The sequence below is a fragment of the Plecotus auritus genome (assembly GCF_963455305.1).
Source record: "Plecotus auritus genome assembly, chromosome: 4".
Lineage (NCBI taxonomy): Eukaryota > Metazoa > Chordata > Mammalia > Chiroptera > Vespertilionidae > Plecotus > Plecotus auritus.
In genome coordinates, this window is record NC_137775.1 from 172,050,235 (window position 1) to 172,070,402 (window position 20,168).

The 20,168-nt window shown below is 36.0% G+C and overlaps 1 protein-coding gene across 4 annotated transcripts in view; it reads right to left on the reverse strand.

Moving 5' to 3' along the window:
* Positions 1–20,168, reverse strand: part of ETV1 (ETS variant transcription factor 1) — a gene marked incomplete at its 5' end in the record, with an annotated part of 86,946 nt that overhangs the window by 23,102 nt on the left and 43,676 nt on the right. For all 4 annotated transcript variants that reach the window (XM_080666652.1, XM_080666653.1, XM_080666655.1 and 1 more), the window contains 3 exons: positions 10,710–10,957; positions 15,550–15,738; positions 18,326–18,455. In XM_080666652.1, coding sequence (XP_080522778.1) covers positions 10,710–10,957; positions 15,550–15,738; positions 18,326–18,455 — 567 coding nt within the window. The remainder of the gene's footprint in view (positions 1–10,709; positions 10,958–15,549; positions 15,739–18,325; positions 18,456–20,168) is intronic.

The window sequence follows — 20,168 nt, forward strand, 5'->3', positions numbered from 1 at the left end:
GAGATTTGCTTTCATAAGTGTGTGAAAAGCAAAGATAGATGCAGTATACACTTGACTAACTCTTTGAGGAGGTGACAAAATCAGTACCTAAACTTGTGTATTGGACATTGGTGGTGGAGGAAAACTTTGCACATTAAATGCCCACAGCCAAAACGTGTGTGTCGACATATACCTAAATTATCGGGTACTTGGTGAAAAATGAGTGTAAGTGCATGTGTGCATGTGTGTGTGTATTTTGCTGTATATATAGGAGCTTTAACAGGTTTTTCAAAAACATATTATCTATTATCTAGAGAAATATTAAGTTGCATCTAGAACTAATTAATGACACCAATCTCATTCAAGATGAGCATTATGGCATAATTTGCCGAAGTTTTATTTGTTAAACTTTATACTTCATAGTTTCATTTTTCCTCATTTCCTGGTAATCTCACCGTTTAATGTTCAAAATGCAAAGGCTTTCTAGAGTACATAAATAACATGAGCTTTATGAAGATAAGTTTCAATGAAATGCATTCATAGACATTCTGGTACAGCAAGCATCCTTTCACCCTGCATTTCTACTTGCCACATGAGTAGATTTCATGTAGCTAATCGAGAGGACTTTATTTTATAATGTTTCCTGAAAAGGATGCTAATGGGAGGTAATTTGATATACCATATGATCCCTCTATTATAAAAATCTAACCTAAAAGGAAATAACCCTACAAATAAGGCCCAGTATTATATGTCTGGATTTTCTTGAGAAATAAAACAAGTGTGACACCAAAAAAGTCAAATTTTATGAGGCCTATGTGTTGTCAGTCACAAATGCATTATGTGAATATAATAGTTTATCTCATGGGCAGAAGCCGAAAAGTTGGAGTGGGCTGAAATCTCAAGAGAGTGATGAATATAGTATTGCCTCATTCACACTTAGATGGGCTGGTTCTCATTAGGATTTTCAGTAAACTGTGAATATAGATATGTAAAATCTGCAGAGATATCGCTTCCACCACAGTTCACATGTACTGACTCTATCATTGATAGACCAGAGGACAGTAAGAGAACTACAATAGTCTTGGTATGCCTAGCATAGCTTTTGCAAAATCTAAAAAAAAAGAAAAAGGAATGCAGTTATCTGCAATTCAGATGCTTTTAAAAACTTCAAGATTACCTAACGTGAAATAAGTAGAATTTTACTTACAAAACCACATGTTTTTGTAAGCATCTGGGTTCCTATCCAAATAATGACCAGATTCAAGTAAGATTAGTTTATATGATCTAATAGGCTCACAGTTTTACAAGTTTGACATGCTTGTGAAGGTTTTATTAAGTTAGAGTTAAAAATAAAGTTGAAGTGGTAGAAAACATAAGGACAACTGTAACTCTGACTATTTATTAGATATTGGTGTACTCTGAGAATTAACCTGAGTTTCAAATAAAATATGAGGAAAGATCCCATGAGCTGCCAAAACAGGCCACAAAAAAAAAAATTTAAAGAGAAGGGAGTTTTAATATTGAGCTTTAATACTAAATTGTTCACCTTCTAGAATCTACATGATTTGAAGCAACTACATTATGGATTGTTCTGTCTTCTCACTCTTATCTCTCCTTGGAGCATCACAATATTCAGAAGATTTATTCCACTTGCTTCCTACAAGAAGTTCAGTAGGACTGTTTCACTATCGGAAATAGCATAGTAGTACAAGATCTTGTTTGCCTTGCACAGTGATTATTTTTACTTTAAGAATATGTCTCTTATTTTGCTTTATCTCCTTTAGCCCTCCCCCAACCCCCAAATGTGTTTGTAAATATTAGAGGTAAGAATGGCATCTTATTCAAGGACTAGCAGTCTGTGGATATCTCTAGAAATTGAAATAAATCATAACGGGAATCCTTTATTATTGTCTCTATCCCTAACACTACATTAGTAACTTTACAAACATAATCATATTTAATCCTTACAGAAACAAAAAAAGTAGGAGAATTATTTGGTCCTTTTCATAAATAAGGACACTGAGGACAAAAGAGGTAACGAAACATGCTCACTATGACCCAGTAAACAGACGGCAGGCCCAGGGTTCAGTATAATATTGCCAGTGTCATTCAAAGTGGGTGGTTTTATTTTTTTAACGCTAAGAATAACAAAAACATGTGGGTAAGGCAGTCTAATGGTGCAGGCCCGCTGAATGGAACATTCAGAGATACTTTTCCAAATTTGAGAGAATGAGAGAATAGTAAATAAATCACAATAGCACATGCTTGTCAGTCTTTAGGTTTTGTTTGTTTTTCACATGTGTCTTTCTATGTTTATATAAAGTTTTCCTGAATTAGAAACAATTAACTGGAAAATTCACATACAAGCAAACAACACACGACAAAAACAATGTCTATTTACTCTAACAAAAATTTCTTGAAAAAGGTTTAAGTTTTTCATATGTAAGGTTAAAGTATGTTATTAAATAAAGTCTCCCTTTTTCTCTAAACTATTATGTAGTTAACTGAAGTAGAGAAATAGTTTAAGTGTAGAAAATTCTGTAACTATTTTCTAAATCTGAAATATATCCTTTTAAAGAATAAATAATATTTATCTCTCCACTCCTGTTCACATTCAACACACACACACACACACAGGAAAAGATCCAAATATGCACCCTTAAACTGTTTTTATTTAATTTCAAATCTTACTTGCACATATAAAAACAGCTGTATGCTCATTTGATCCATGAGCAATAAACAGTTCTGGGCCTAAGCATCCTGGTTGTTTTCTTTAAAAAGAAACTAAAATTCTCACACTGTAAAGTACACTCCCTTCCCCCTTCTAATTCCCTTTTTTTCAAGCCAGTACAACTCACAAGCAGATTAGCCCCCCACCTCCTTTCCTGCCTATAAAATCCAAGTTAGACAAACACTGAGCGGCTGAAATGACATATTTGAATGGAATTCAGACCCACCAGTTCCTGTTTATGTTTCTGATTTGAGAATGTTGTCTTCTCATTCACTATACATTAGGAACCCTGCAAGGCCATAAATAGTGTCGGGTTACATGCAGGCAGGGCCAATGAGCATTAATCATTACTTCCAGTCAACTGGCAAAAGCAGCAGCTGATGGAACACTACACCCTTCAGCTCTGTATAAATGAACATTCCAGAGAAAGGGAGTGAGTGAGTGTGTGTTTCCTTTCAGTCTCCATTTTATGAATGAAACTCCAGGCTCTATAGAGTCCATTCATGTAAGAGAAATGCTTACAGGGCTCTGCCCCTAGGGATCAATCCGTCATGGGTAAAACTGATGTGATTGGTTTAAGACAGCCCTCAGCCTTCCATTACTGACTTAAATGCAGTCCCTGTCCATTTGACCTGTGTTAATGCATAAAGAGTAAATCCAGACCGTAGTCTCAATTCTCAAATCAAATCACTAGCCAATGCCACTTACTGTAACTGTAGATTTAGAGCATATTTAAATATTTCTTAGAAAAACTAATATAGTAGACCAGAGTACTGTTTGGGGATATCTGCTATTTTAACTTAAAAAAAAAAAAGAATAAGGAAAACCCATATGAGATAGGGCTAAGCAATAAAAAAAAAAAAGTTAAATTGTAAGGCCAATCCATGGCCTCTATTATCATAATAAAATCAATTAGGAAGACCTCACTATCACTTTTTACAATTGAAGCACCTAAAAATCAGAGATTAAGTGATCTGCTAGTCCACAAATCACTGGCTGAGTAAAAGAAAATTATCTTTAGATGTTAGAGAAATAGATAAGATGTTATCATTTTCTGAAGGATCAATTCCTTTAAATTCCCACGTGATCCTCCCCTTGGCTTTCTTGAAGCAACAGTTTTGAAGTCAGAAGAGAGAAAAATGAGCTGCCATGTTTCAGGAGAAAATGTGTCCATAAGCAAATGACGCTCAGTAATTTAATGAAACAGAGCCGGGGCTCAGCATTCGGGAATGCTACATACCAGGTACAAAAAGCCACGGTTCACAGAAACATAACCATTACTGTCTTAGAAATTACTAATATCTAGAGTTTTGAGGAGGGAAAAATGCTATTTCTGAGCAATTATGGGAATGATTTGTGAAGAGTGAGCCCTATACTGAACACTGTTAAACATGTAATAAGTTTTATCAGCCATCTGTAACTTGATCCTTGACTACAGAGGAAAGAAACCGCTTCTCTTCCAGTGACCTGAAGCCTTATGGGAAAACAGATGCAGTAAAAATCCCAGTGTATATCTCTGTCTACACTGTTTCTCATGGGATCTTTACCATGCCCACAGCAAAAGGAATGAAGAGAAGCATGAAAAATGCCTGGATTTTTGGTTTTAGATGGTCTACAATGGTTTTATGACAATTTAACTTTCATCTCCCAGTTTCTAATATCTGGTAAATAAAATGGCAGAGCATAAAGTTACCACCATATTTTGCTTTTGTTCAAAATTAAAATGCTTGACCCAGCCAAGTGGAGAGATGGTAAGGAGTCCAAGACTCTAGTATCCAGAGAAGGTATGGAACTGAACAAGAACACTGAAGAGTGAACATATAATTGAATTAGTGATTCCCAAATGCCATTCTTTTCTCAAGGCTTAAGAAAAACTTCAGTATTCTTTCAGGGATTGCTTTTTAAGGCAGTTTAAAGATATATAGTAAAGAATGATAAGGCAGATGTTTTCAAATATAATATTTCACATTTTTAAAATTATAATTATCAATTATTGGGGCCTTCCCTTTTGAAATGAACAAGCTGTTAGTTATTGCAGACCTGGACATTCAAAATAAACATCAGTAGCCTTTACTTCTACTCCCTTTGATCCATCTGGCTTTAATTAGCATTTTTTAACAGTTGCCTTTTGTAATCACTGCATTCCTTGTGCTTCTTGAACAATATTTTTGGTTGATTATGCACGTATAACTCAATTGTTCAGAAAGGATGTAAGAAAATATATTAGAAAAAATATATAATTTACCTACAATATATCTCTTCATAAATTAATAAGTAGAAATCATTTTTAAACATAATACACCCTGATGACAGAATTTCTGAGCTATTACATAGTAATAGTAGTAACTATCATAATAGTTTAGAGATTAACTACTGGGTGAATTCAGCCTTCTGAATGTTGTTGTATGTTTTAATTTTGTGCAAGCTGAGTCAGCTGAGTGAGGCCCTAATAAATCATCCCCAAACACATAAAGCACTACTTATTCATATTCCTATGTGGCTGCAGAAAATAATCATGTTCTTCTTGCTCTGTCATCCACTGATCACATCCTAAAACCTTCACTTTAAAACCATATTATAAACCCTATAAGGAGAATCCCAGGCAATGCTTACTAGAAGCAACATTAGAAATTACTTCCCCGCTCTCCCTACTATATATATGCCTAAGATGAGAACCCACCAACACAGCAAAACACAGAATGGCATTTACAAAAATTTCCTCTCTTGCCATTCTAGAAAGCCACAGCTATTTAACTCTCTTGACTAAAGTGCCAGCTTGAGCCTATGTGAGTACCAGATACAGTGGCGAAGAATAAATTAATTTAAAAATGGAGAATAGGAAAGGCCCATCTTATTTTTCCAAATGTTAGAATTCCTTACTTTTGTTTTATATACTGCAGCCCCTGTTAAGCTTTCTGGTGAAAAAAAAAATGGATTTGCTGACAAATGTTTAAAAATGACTGCTCCAGTTTAAATTTTAAGCCATCAAACTTAAAGACTGAAGTCCAATAGAAAGCTCAGACAAACTCAAAGTTCATTTCATCACAGAATTTTAGATCTGGATGCCATTAATTTGCCACTTTTCCTTCTAATTATTAATTAAGACTTTTCCAGAAGAACTATTAGGAAAAGTCACTTCCTTAACAATCTCAACTCTTGTGCAGATTTTTTAAAAAAGAAAGAAATAGAATGTATTCTAAGCCTAAATATCATCTGAGGTCCTATATTTTCTTATCTTACATCAGTGAACACCTAACAGGATAAATTTGAGGACTACTAATGTGAAATATACACCTCCAGATTAGAAAAAGCATACCTCTGGTCATAACACAAACACTTCTATTTCCCTGGATAATGTAGAGCTTTTAAACCTCATAGAAACATATTTAGTCCAAAAATTAGAAAAAAGAATCAATGATATATGTAGCTAATTATGGATTAAAGTGTTTATTTTGGACAATTACATAGAAAGATACACTGTTGAACATGCACTAAACTAAGAATAAGAAAGCCTTGGTTCTAATGTTGGCTGTTTCATCAATCACCTGTGTAACTGATGACGGTGACCTCGGATGAGCCTTGGACATATGATAGGTTCAACTGGGACATGGAGAAGGAATATGAACGAGGTGATCTCCACAAGCTCATGAGTGTAAATATTTATAATTCTATGAAACAACTACTTGTGTCAATCTCCCAGTTTAAAATAGTGCTGACAACATTTGCCATCACATAAATGTTACATGTCTTCAAATTGAAAGAAGATCTCATCAGTACCAGCAGGAGTGGCCCAGAAAGCACACTTAAAAAAATACAAAAAGCATTTTCTCCTGGAAACATATGTCAACTTTTTTTCCACCCTCTACTTTATCCTCCTCCCCTGAACTCAAGCTACGTACTTTCCTCTACCTTCTCATTTCAGCAACCTTCTGCATGTCCCTAAAAGTTATCCTTCCCAGTCTTCAACCCAGCTCTTAGGTTATAACTCTAATTAGTTAGGAAGATGCCTCCCAGTCATGAAACTTTAGCTTCATCTGCCTATCACCCCTTAAAAGTACTACCCTAAGCTAACAAAAGAATAAAAAATGAAACAAACAAAAAAATCAATTAAAACAACGCTAACAAAACGTTGTGATGGAATATCTAAAATATCTGTCTCAGTGGGTATTCGAACCAGCAAAGTCTCACAGATAAAGCATGAAAATGGGAAAATAACTCTGATTCTATGAAAATAGGTACTGTGTAAGGCACGCCAAAGGAGGCACTCAATGTATATTCCACTATTTGGCCTTAGAGGAAGAAAGAGAAAATCATGTACAATTTAGAAAAAAAACAACCGACCATAAGCTTGTATATTGCTTCGTGCAGCACCATTCAAATAGAGATTAAGAGAAGGAAAACAGTAATAGATGTAATCGGACCATTTAGATTTTAATACAATATAATCTTGATCCCATTGTACTGGTTCACCAAATTGGCCCTAACTATCAATTGCTTATCCCCTCAGTGTCTTCTGCTCCAAGCTTTTCTCTTTTCTCCTGAATAAAAATTTCTACTCTACTATTGTGCATTTTTTTAGCTTAAATGCTCTGCAGTTAAAATTGCATTCCTGTAATTACAATTATAACTAATAGACCTTCCATTTCCCATGTCATAATTAATGTCAGGCTTTATTAGAAGTATAATCATGCAGCCTTTTCACTTGGAAAGCTTACTTTATATTCACAACATTTATGTTATATTGAATTAAGCAATAGAGAGTTCTAGAGGCCTTCTGAAAAGATATCCTTTGACCACAGATCCTGAGTAAATTGACTAGGAAACATTTTTTACATTGTTTGTAAATCACATAAAATATTTTCTAATGTATACGTGTTCACCATCAATAAGTGAACCAAGAAATCAATGGTTCAGTGATAAATACGTTAGATTTCCTATAAAGGTCATTGAATGTGTTCTCTGCAAGGATGAAAGAACTACTGACAACAAAACCAATACCTGGAGATCATACTTATTGACTATAATGTATGCTATATACAGATGTGTCAACTTACTTGCAGCAATTTCATAGCCAGTAGAATACTTTGATACCCACTGATTAATTTTTCATAGGCTCTGGTTACACTGCTGCTACAGTTCTTTTTAGAGCATATCCAGAAGATAAAACCTTGCTAGTCAATGCTTCAAGCAAAACACAACTGTATCCTATTGGCAATGTTGAAATTAGAATTCAAAGGTGTTGTAGTTTAGCAATTTGAAATGTAATTGCAAGGGGAGAAAGTAACATAAATTAACTGCTTCTCAAATATTAAACAAATATTGTACCTGTAATTTACAAGGTATATGGTCTACTTACAAGAGATACCCTAGGTATATTTAAAATTGGATACTGTTATGGACTGAATCATTATGTCCTCCAAAATCCACTGTTGAAGACCTATTGCCCCATGGGTAGTATTTTGAGGTGTGGCCATTGGAAGGTAATTAGTTACAGTGGCTCTTCAGGGTAGGTGCCCATGGTGGGACTGGTGTCCTTACAAGAAGAGGAAGAGAGACCAGAGCTCCCTCACTGTCTCTTCGCCATGTGAGGACACAGTGAGAAAGCGGCCATCTGCAAGCCAGGAAGAGGGCCCTCACCAGGAACCAAATCTGCTGGCACCTTGATCTTGCACTTCCCAGCCTGCAGAACTGTGAGAAATAGATGTCTGTTGTTTAAGCTTCCCAACTGATGGCATTTTATTTAGTATAACAATCTGAGCTAAGGCATGGACTATGCTTTTTAGATTATAAATGACTAAATCTGTGAGAGTCAGACAGTGACTAACTCTGAAGTTCATATTATGTATGGCCCATAAGTAATGCAATTAAATCTTATAGCACCAGCTCCTCTTTTTGCCCTCCTTGGATTATTTAAATTGCTTCCTTGTTTGGTTCACATCTTCTCAACACCATGTTACATATACTATATACTAGTATAGTCTCCACAAAATCAAGAAAATTGTTTCAGTGTTAACCTTGCTGGGATTATACAAAAAACAACAACAACAAACCAACACATTTCTACAACACACAAAGAAACTCTTTCAATGTTATGCTCTACAAGTGCTTTTGAACCAATTATTTGAGCTATTTTATATGATTTCCACATAAATTTTCTTGAAACTATGGTGAATTCAAACACTATGCAGCAAATTAAAATGTCATTTGGAATAAAGATAACACCAGTTAACAGGATTTGAAATTTACAGAGAAAAATGAATCCTATCTGTAATAAAGTCCATTGTATTGCAAAGTTCTTAATTATGGACGTAAAGCATGGACAAATAAGAAAGATTCTAAACTGAACACATTATGGTACATTTCAGGATAGTCTCCAAATTATAGGGTCTGGGCAAGAATTCAAATAAAAGCCTTCCCACCATATGCTTAATTTTTTAAAATTATAACTGAACCAAATAAACTGATAAGTAATTAAGCCTATTTATCTACTCTCATTCCTTGAAAATATACCACCATCACCACCTGGAAAGCTAGGTTAAACCTGAAACTTGGGGAAATTTCTAAGATTAGCCCTAGAATAGGATGATTTGGAGCTAGCTTCCAGTCTTCAGACCCCCAACTCACCCCACTTCTTGCTTCTCTTTCTATTCCTCAACCCCACATTGCACAAACACCATGGGGCCTCACATGTAAGCATAAGGGCTAACCCAAGCTCCATCTTCATCCTCCTACAAACAGCTACCTTTTGGCCACCTCCTTAGACTTAGGGGTACACACAGGAGCAGTGTGCTCTGCCTTTAGAAAACCAGGCCTGGGAGGGCTGGATGGGCAGAGAATTCATGGATCTCGGGTAGCTGGTGCACCGCCTAGAAATGGAGGCATGGCCTCTGAGTGGGCAGTTCCTCTTTTTAAGTTTCTTTTGAATTTCTTGCCCAATGAGGAAGGGTGGCCAGAGGCCAGGGGGAGATTCTCAGTTATAGGGCTCCCTCTTGCCAAGCTGTTAAGGCAGTTTATAACAAAGCAAGTGGTTTTATGCAAGTTGGAAACTCAAAACTCAGACACAATGTTCTTTCCTTGAATAAAACTGATAGAAAAACTCAGCAATTATTCCTAGAGAAGCAATAGTTCCTTTCATAAGTTAGCATCCTAACAAGAGGAAATTATTTTGTTTTCAAACATTTCCAAGTCCACAACCATCTAATGACCACAGTTTCAATGTTAATAATATCTTGCAAATTCAGGGTGCCCTTCATATAAGCATTAGCTTTTATTTTATACTTTTTTTTAAAAGTTCCTGAGATGTCTGAAAAGCAGATGTCCTGATTTTGAGGAGAAACTACACACAAATGCGTTAAGTAATTCTTCTAAAGTCTCAAGGTCAAATTTAGTGGTGACATCTGCAAAAGATTTAAAAACTCCTTATTTTTAGGAAAACTCCTTCTCCATCTTGATATACTACTTGGTAAGGCCTTTCTGCTTCAGGAAGACTAAAGCTAAGCTCTATGAATAAACCAAAAATCTGTATTTCTGTATTCTTCTCCTAGCATGTAAGAATCTTTCATTCTGGACCCTTGGAATCTTGCCACAAGGAAAAAACAAACAAATAGCTATAAGCAATAAGTGACCCAGTGCGGAACATTACTCTCTGTAAACACTGTTAATTAGATAGTCCTTTAGTAGCAAATAGAAAAAAAAAGCCCAGAATCCAGAAAAGAATTACAAGGCTACTTACTCTCTTGGGCTGAGAGTGTGTCTAATTTTACAAATGGTACTCTTCTTTGTACTGGTTTCATATCTAGACACTATTTCAACCACCAGTTCATGACAAAATGGTTTGATAGCCCCATCCTTCACATATAAAGATTCAAAGAAGTGGTAAAATCAGAAAGATCCCACACACAAAAAAATAGTCAGGAGCCATCCAGTCTGATGCCAACACTACTCAAAGGAGCAAGCCAGTGAAAATATGTCTTAAATGTAACTTAAAACATGGGCCTACCTGAATCATATGCAAAATCTCTGGGTTCCTGTTTAATCATCAGAGGTGGGGGGAAGCTTTGGCTGGGCGCGCCACCAACCATGGTGTTGTGTTCATACACTGGGTCGTGGTACTCCTGCTTAAAGCCTTGAGGTGGGAAGGGGATGTTGGGCTCAGACATCTGCCGTTGGTACATAGGACGTCCTTCCCTTGGCATTGTTGGCAAAGGAGGAAAGGAATTACAGGGTTCAGAAAGCTGGCGGCGAAACCTGGGAAATAAGAGAGCATGTTTCAAATAAAACAATAGCAAGGAATACTCTTTAAAATACTGGCACAAATTTTTAACTGTGTAATGAACATGATACCAACTGATCTAAGGCATAAATGTTTAATAATTACTTCATTTCGCTTTCCTGGGTCAGTAGCACTGTGCTTTTTAATCTTAATATGACAGGTGCTCCCCTTCTAATTAGTCACTAGCAGCATCATTTTGGTACAATATTATACGTTAAAGGTGTGCTTTGAGTAAGCCTAGGAGAACAGTTCATTACTTTGAGAAAATACATACCCTTAGAGTAAAAATACCCAATCCTAAATCAATTGGGATCATTTAACAAATTTTCATATTAAGAGGGCCTCAAATAATTATATACTAGGGAAAAAAATGGAAAGATTTGAAAGAATCTGATCTCAAACTATATCCTTTACCTTTTAATTCTGTTACCTAACTAATCCACAAACGAACAAAAGCAACCACATAAAAAGCTACCTACTGGTTTTCCTTCCTCCTCCATCAGTTACTGAGGAAGCAAGAGAGGAATGACTATCTTCTCAAGTGGGCAGGGCTCTTAAATCTTCAACAATGTCCTAAAGAACGCTATATTCTACTAATAAGTAAAACTAGCTCATGTAGAGACTAAACCACGCTTATTTTTAAAAGACCATCTCTTTACTACCAAACAGTAACACAACACATTGGCTTCTAATAGCTTCTAATGAAATCTCAAGTTGATCAAAATAAGCATACAATATACAGCAGAGCTCCAAAGACGAAAATAGCGTGGTGCATTGCATAGATTTAGGACCTGTTAGGCCCTGAAGAAGTTTGGAGGTCTGAGCAGGAGGCCGAGAATGAGTCTCTGCTCCTTCCTGCTTGGTAAACTCTATAACGATTGGCTAGTCTTGTGCTCGGTTGGTTCCGTGTTTCTCATCCATAATATCATTGACCCACCACAAAGATGTGGATTAATTAAAGATTTAAAAGTGCTCTAAAAATGCCCAGGAGTGCTTAAAAATAACCTACCCCACATTACAATGAGCAAATAGAAGCCTATTAAATAACTCCCTTCTTCCCCCCTCACTCCACTAAAAGCATTTTAGAGACTTTAATTTGGAAACTTAACATTTAATTTTGGTAACGTTAAATGAAAATAAGGTAAAGCTAAAGAATTGCAAAGCAGTTGCTTAGCATTTCCAAGAAGCCTGAACCCTGTGATTTAACTCTAGTCTCCTCAGCTGCCCTGGTAAGTACCAGAATCCCACCTACACCTGCAGAAAATAAACTTAGAAACTCTGATATTGCAAAAACAATGAGACTTACTGGCAGTGCACTCATTTCCCTTCCATTGCTTATTTCATTAGAAAAAAAAAAAACACAAAAAAACACACAACACATAAATTATCATTAAGAACTGTCAAGGAGTGAATCAGAAAATTATAACTTGAAGTTAAAATAAGAACCCAGCTCACCCAGGAAGCCTTGAAAGGAAGTCAACACGTGTACTAAAAGCTTTGTAAGGAATCAAGCCATTTATTTTTAGGAATGAACCTGATTCCAGTTGGTACGTTCTGAGGACCACGTCTCCTATCACACACGTGCTTCCTAGGGAGCTGCAAGTTAGTGATGCCTGTGCATGAAAAAGGGCCACATGCTAACTGACTAGCTCAAGGAAGGTCTGCATGGAGGTCTTGCAAACTCAGAGAAGTAAAGTAACCACAAAGCGTGGCTTGAAATTAAAACTTTTTTAACTAAAAGCAGTTATGATGGGTAGTCATGTCATAAGTCGGTATCTTCCCTGACAAAGGTCAATCTTTACCTTAACCAAGCCTGTCTATTGTCTTTTGCATATATGATAACATGCCTTGGGAATGTCAGGGTAACTCCCCTTTTCCAGACCTCACAGGGCACAACCAATACACCAGGGCAGAGACCATAAATTATCTTTGTTTTATCATGTTCATTGTTGACTTAACTATCCTGTACCCATCTATGTAAAAGATGTATTGTGTATCATTTGACTTTTCATCCAATCCCAGAGGTCTCCTCCACCCCCACCCCTGCTTTGCTTTCTCCCACCTCCTTAGTCTCTCACCCGTGGATTTCACGTAACCCACTTACATCATCTCTTTTGATTGCAATGTATAAAATAAGGTGTAAAACTGCCACTTTCCAAGCATTATCTCAGAGATTTCACTTCCTGGCAATTGTGGACAGTTTGGCTCACACTCACAAAAATTCTTCACAGGTTCGAATGTTTCTTATGTTGACATGTCATTCTTATGAGCAGCTGATCTACCAGAAAGAGAAGGTCACTCAAGAAGCTTCTGGAAGAGTGTTATTAAGTAAGGGCAGCGTGGTGATGAACTCTTGGGTAAAGGAACACAGTCTATAACGGGTGGGAAAGAGAGAGAAGAGAGACCAGGCTCCTTCTCAGCAGGTTCAGAAAAAAGAGCCAAAGGGCTGACCTGAAGAGCCGAATGAGCCATGGAAAGAACGCAGGGGGTGCCCCGAGTGAGGCGAGGTGCCCAGGCTGGAGGGGGCTATTTGGAGAAAGGATCTGTTCCCAGAGAAGAGTTGCCATTTATAACTGAGGGACTGTCATTTGTTGGCTCGAGCCCTCCAAGAAATCCTCCTCAGAAACATACGGCTTCAGAGATTTTCCTGGGATTGGCCAGCTGGTACTGTCCTCAAAACACGATGGGGGGCAGTGGGAAAAGACCCTGAGCTTTCCTCTAGTAGTTCCGGACCGGCTGTTCTCAGTCTCAGGTATTTGACTTCAAGTAGAGAAACTCAAATGGATTTGGCTAAAGCATTTCAAGTTAGGTCACCTAAAAACAGGCACACTGCTTGTTCACCAGCCACCTTCCATAGAAATAGCTTTTCTGCACAGAGCCAACTCTACAACTCAGAATTCTGGCACTCATTTGAAGAGTGAGAGCCTCAGGTATGAAGAACTCTGGGAAGTCAACAGAAGTGGACAAAATACACTGGCTTCTTCTTTTGTTCACTCTTTTTCCTTCTTAGCCCTGCACAATGTGCATCTGTTTAATGGCCCACCCTGCAATGGGATTTCTTTCATCTGTATTTATGAAACTGTTTACACAGATGCACATACCATTGCGTGCTGACGAGGTCTCAAGTCTATCGGGTGTGAAGGCAAAATCACTGGGAGCATTTAGTAACTAAAGCAAGAGAGGACTTCGTGATGGAAACAAAGGTAGACATGATGCAGCTTAGTTTCACACTGGAAAGAATGCTTTCATCTTAGCCCTTCACACCAACAGCGTTGGACTGAATGTGAGACTGAGATGGTGTAAATAACCTAGAAAAAGCAGATCTGAGTACTCCCTTCTTTTCAGCGAGTTGCACATCTGCAGATATAGAGGATGACTTTGGCTGAGTTCTTTTCCTAATAGTGTCAGAGTCAGTTTGTCCTGGCTTATTATTAAATTTTCAGAAATTCTGTAAGTCAGTTGTTAAAAAACAGCCATTATGAAGTAAATTATGTAAATTTACATATTTTTTAAAAAATTACATTACAAACAGAGGCTATTAATATTCAAACCTCATCACTCCCTAATTAAGTGTTACTATTAATTTTGTCCTTGAGGTATGACTATAGCATCTATATGGTAGAAATACTATAAAATGGAGTGCTACTGCACCTCTCTTTCCAATTCTACATTCGAGGTTGTCACATTGATAGCTTGCGGTCAGCCATGGGGGAATATTTATATCAAACGCCTACAGATCAGGTCTTTTGGGTTTTCTCCCATAGAGCCTGTTGTTCAATATTTACAAGCATACCACTGGTTCTATAGAAGTACAAGGTAGAAGGGGAAGGAAAAATGAGGTACATAATCAACCTGTGTTTTAAGCTGTATTAAGGCCTCTAAAAGTCTCCTCACATTTTATTCAAATGTAAATTTACTCCTCTCTAGGAGTCAGGAATAATCTACCACAGCATTCTTCCTAGTTCCATGCTCTGGTCCTTGCTTTGCTCCTTTCCAAGTAATAATAATTTGACCTCTATCTCTTTAACTTTATATTCTCAGTGTCCAGGGTCGTATGTCTACTAGCATTAAATATTCATAACATGGAAAGTATGGAAAATGATTTTAATCAAATAAGTTCTGCTCTGCAAAACTGTGTACAGTTACGCTATTCAAACTAAGGTAACGAACCTAATTCCATAAGCCACCTACTAAAATTAGTCTCCTAACTTTATAGAACAAGTACACACATATGCTCATAAAAAAATGCCATGATCTGATTTAAAGTGTGAGTGAAGCAATTTAATTCAGGCAAAGCAAAGGGGAGGTGTTCAAATGTCAGTACATAGATTAATTTTCCATTTTAGCAACAAATTTAAATGTTTATAAAAGGACTCTTTATAAGTGACCTTCTTCACAAATTATTTATAACTATAGAGAGGGCAAGCTCTTCCTAAAAATATTTTGCCCAGATGCGCAAAATTAATATGTTCACCCTCAATCTACTATAGGTCTTAGGAATTGGTAACAGAAGCTCTTCCACGAATACTAAAAACTATTTTTGACAAAAACAGTATTTGCAATATACCTGTGATCCATGGGGTATCTGCTGTCTTGCATGGGCTGTGATGGAGGGAGGTGAGCTGGGAAGGTGTGGTCAGGTTTCGGAGTGTGAGTTGAGTTTGGAGATGCATGATGTAGTGGGGACACTGGAGTGCTGGATGGCGTTGGGGGGTTGGAGGGCCTCATTCCCACTTGTGGCTTCTGATCATAGGCACTACCCAAGGCATAAGGAAAAAAAAAAGAGAGAATATTTGTTTCTTTGGAGAAATTAAAAAAAAAAATTCTAACCTAAGGAAACAACAAAACATTTTAGGCGTAAGTCATAAAGAAGTTAGAATTTCATGTCTTTTGGTGTTTGTAATTCTAGAACATGTAATCTTCAAAACTGGCACACACTTTAACAGAAAACAGAATAAGTAATAAATTAGTAACCGCATACATATAAAATGTATATGTCTTTAACATATATACAAACAACTTAGTATGAGAAAAAGCACTATCTATGAAAGCAGTGGCATAATTTCCATCTATTCTTGATATGTCTCCTGGAGCAAGTTTCATAGATCTTTTCTACTTCATTAAATTACCCTGATATTATAATTCTTCTATATTACATTAGATTTCAGAACAAGAACATCAGTTTAATAAGATGGAGATCATACCTGGCTTGACTTTATTTGTGGTAAAATTTTAAGAAGGCAATGCTTTGGCCTTATTTTCATTTTTTATATAAAATAAATGATGCTTGCTATTAACTTCCTCAAATGGGATAATAAAGATTAATGGAGCAAATTAAAATCTCTCTGATATATTTAAACTTTCTCGGAGTATAAGAACAAAATGATGTTCTTAAGGATAACATCCTATTGTCATAATCTAACTTCTAAACATTTGCAAAGGAATAAAATGAGTGAGCTTGTTTATGAATTTCGGTTGATTTTCCTATGTATGCCTTTCAAGGATGTGTTCTAATTAATTTTTGTGATCTAAAAAATATTTTACTAAAAACAAATTTTACTTATATTTCCAAATTAAGGAGATCTTTCCAGGTTAAAATACTGTATTTCCTTGTAACATAAAAAGAATTCATCAATACATATTTTTATTTTAAAATAAAAACATTTCTTTTTGCTTTGACTAATGTAATAATTTGTTCTGTTGCTCCATCGATACAAGAGAATGACATATGAATGTAAGAATACTTTATAGGAGTGAAGTAGTATATGCTGTTTAAGTCTGTTCTTGCCTTTAAGTACAGCTAATGGTACTCATTATGTTCAGTTCTACTTGTTTTCTTTACCAATATTTCTAAATGAGAATCTACTTCTATAAAATGGTTCACCTAACTCTTTCTCAGGTAAAAAGAAAAAATGATATATCCTTTGTTCTAGGATATTACTTTTCCCCCCATGAAATGTTATATTTACAGTTTGTTTGTCGAAGGAAGTACCAGAATTTAATCCATAGATCCCTGTGGGAATTATTGGTCCCCAGGAAGAACCTCAAAATATTCAGTCAATTCCTCTACTGTTGATTTATGGATATTAGATATACCATATAAAGCAGTGGTTATTTCATACACACTTCTGATCAATGCTGAAATTCAATGACAATTCTGTATCTATTTGGCTTATTAATTAAACATTCTTCAATATGTTAGATAATTATTCTGTGAATACATAACACTCTTGAGAGAATATAAACACTAGAAACACTATAAGATGAAACTTGGGTCAATATTGTTTTATCTAAACCGAGTATGCTTTAATGGTTAGCATCCCCAGGACATCTTTTTTATAACAGCTTTGTAGTTTTAATTGAACTGGCTCATAATTTCAGGCTCTGGTAACCCTCCTAGAAAAGCAGATATAAAAGACAAGTTTGAGTGTGCAAGAATGAACAGTAATAGAATATGTAAGCATTGGTCAGCTGCTGGGAGATTACACAAATCTAAGTTTCTTGAATCTTATATATCCTGGTATAGAGTATAGGTAGTAAACATATAAGAAAATGTAAGATCCATTTAGATCATAATGTATTATGCACTTGAATCCACCTAACTTATAAAACGGCAAATATTTATAATCATTTTTTAAGTTTCCAGCCTAACTCCTTTTAAGAACCAAGTTCCCCCTATAATTGAGAGTAATAATACTCAATACACAGAGCCAACTTCTTCCTTATGCAATTAGAGGCCAATATGAAAAGTAGCAGAATGCAATTTACTGTGAAGGGTTTTTAATGAACATGTATGTTATCAAATTTTCTAACAAATGAACAATGTACTTTTATTGCTCCACCCTTTATTATCATCAGAAGGAACAACTGGCCTTTTTAATAGATAATAGCCTCTGCTAAGCCTTATAAAATTCTAACTTTATTACAATTGTCCATAAACACATCTTATAGATCATCTGCAAAGCCTGTCAGATAACTAATGTACTGCTGAGACATGCCAAATGTTTCTTTTTTTTCTACAAACTCTATCTAAAGTGCATAATGCATTCATTCTAATAAGAACTTTCAATAGCTGCTTAGGCCAAGTAAGACCCTCTTTTCCCACCCAGGATACATCACTGAGTAGGAAAAGCAACCAATACTGTGCATGAAAATTATTGCTTTAAAGTTATTCTAAAAGTGTGTGACTGGATGGTAAATGGTTTTCTGGAGTTCTTCTAAACACATTACCTAATTATATGCTGAAGATATGACTCATAAAAGTTGACTTGAGATTTTATATTAGATTCTGGATTTTTTGTATTGATAAGAACCACTATCCCATATACACCTGATTGCTTTACCTGACATTATACAGGCACTTTTCTCCATAGCTGAATTTAAAGGGGTGTTCTTGACTGCAGGCAGAGCCGAGTTCTGAACATGGACTGTGGGGTTCTTTCTTGATTTTCAGTGGTAGGCCATGGAAAGCCACTAGAAAACAAAACAAAACAAAAATACCCACAAAAATGAAATGCAGTTAAGAATTAAGTATATTAACCTGCTCTACTTCTCTTGGTTAAACTGTCACTAACATTACATATTAAGTGCCATAGAAAAGAAAAATCACATTTCATTTATTTCATGGAAGAAGATTCTGGAGAATCTCTGTATCCTGCTTTTCTGTTTATTGTCTAACAAAATTCATGCTTGAACTCTCCTTACTTTAAGGGAATCACTTGTAATTTGCTTAGCTGATATTAATTTTAAAAGCTCTGCTTTCAGAAAGTATGTTTTGAAAACATTTCAGGAAGGTTTCCAAGGATTAAAACAGAAAAAGAAAAAAATAGAAAGGAATTAACTGAAGATGGAACATAAAAAAATACAAAAGAATTAACTGAAGACTGAAACATAATTTTAAGCATTATTGAGAGGAAAATATCTCGAGTCCATCAATAGTAATGGTTTAATAGAATGGCAAATATGAGAAAGAAAATTTAGGTGCAGGTCCACTGGAAACCAGTGATAATTTGGGCAAAAATCTCCACATCTTTGAAGGCAATGCTCATTTGTAAAATAGAGATAAAGTACCTGCCTATCTACTTACCGGAATTCTGAGGATGAAATATGAAAAATGTGACAGTTATTTGTCATTTGTAATCCACCATAAAACAATCATTCTCTATCACATGTTTTCTCCTTTTTCATATGACAACATATGGTGATGCTTATATTCATTAATGTTTTATACAAATACAAAGATCACATAAAATATGATGGCTAGAAGACATGTATATCTGAAGGAAATCATAGCTTTAAAAACAATTCTTAACACTACATATTCTTTATTCTTTTAGATGAAATACTAAAATTACCTATTAGAGATCCTTTCAGACAACTAAAGTTTTAGTATACATGGAAAACTGGTAAAAAGATAAAGAAAAAATAGACATGAGAATGGAAAGGGCACTGGTAACCGGTTACAGTGCTGGAAATATTTTAGATCTTGCTCTACATGGTGCTTATTTGATAACATACATCTGCAAAATTACAATAAATGCATATCTCAGCAAAAAGCTTAAAAATGTGAGGGGCATCAAGCAATGCTATACAAATGAAGCTATTTCAATGCATCTGGCTTCCTGTTTCAGCAGACATCTGAGAATGTGCTTCAATTGCATGGGATAAATAATTCCTGATGAGGAAGGGGAGGAATGACAAGTTTGGGGCACCATCAGGAGTGGCTGCTAGCCTGACAGTAGCCTCCTATCAAAATGCCCAATAGTATCAAACTAGAAGTATCCTGGTGGTGATCATCCCACTGTCTGTCTTGAGCTCTAGGGTTTTCAGATGCTTTCAGGCACCTCCTGAATTGGCTTTAGAAGAAAGGATATAAGGATTCGCCCCCCCCCCCCACCGCCCCCAAGTGTTATCAGAGGAAAGTTGATACATAAACTCAGAATCCCAAATCTGGCCAACAATCTAATTACCCAGGTAACTTAAAAAACACACACAAATAACGCAAAACAAACATTTCCAGACTCCGTATTATAAAATTCATATACTGAAGTCCTAACCCTAGTACTTCACCCGTGCCCTTATTCGGTAGACAAATGAAGGTGAGGTCATCAGGGTGGGATCTAATCCAATATGATTAATGTCCTTACAAAAAAGGGGAATTAGGGTACAGAGACACTCACAGGAGAA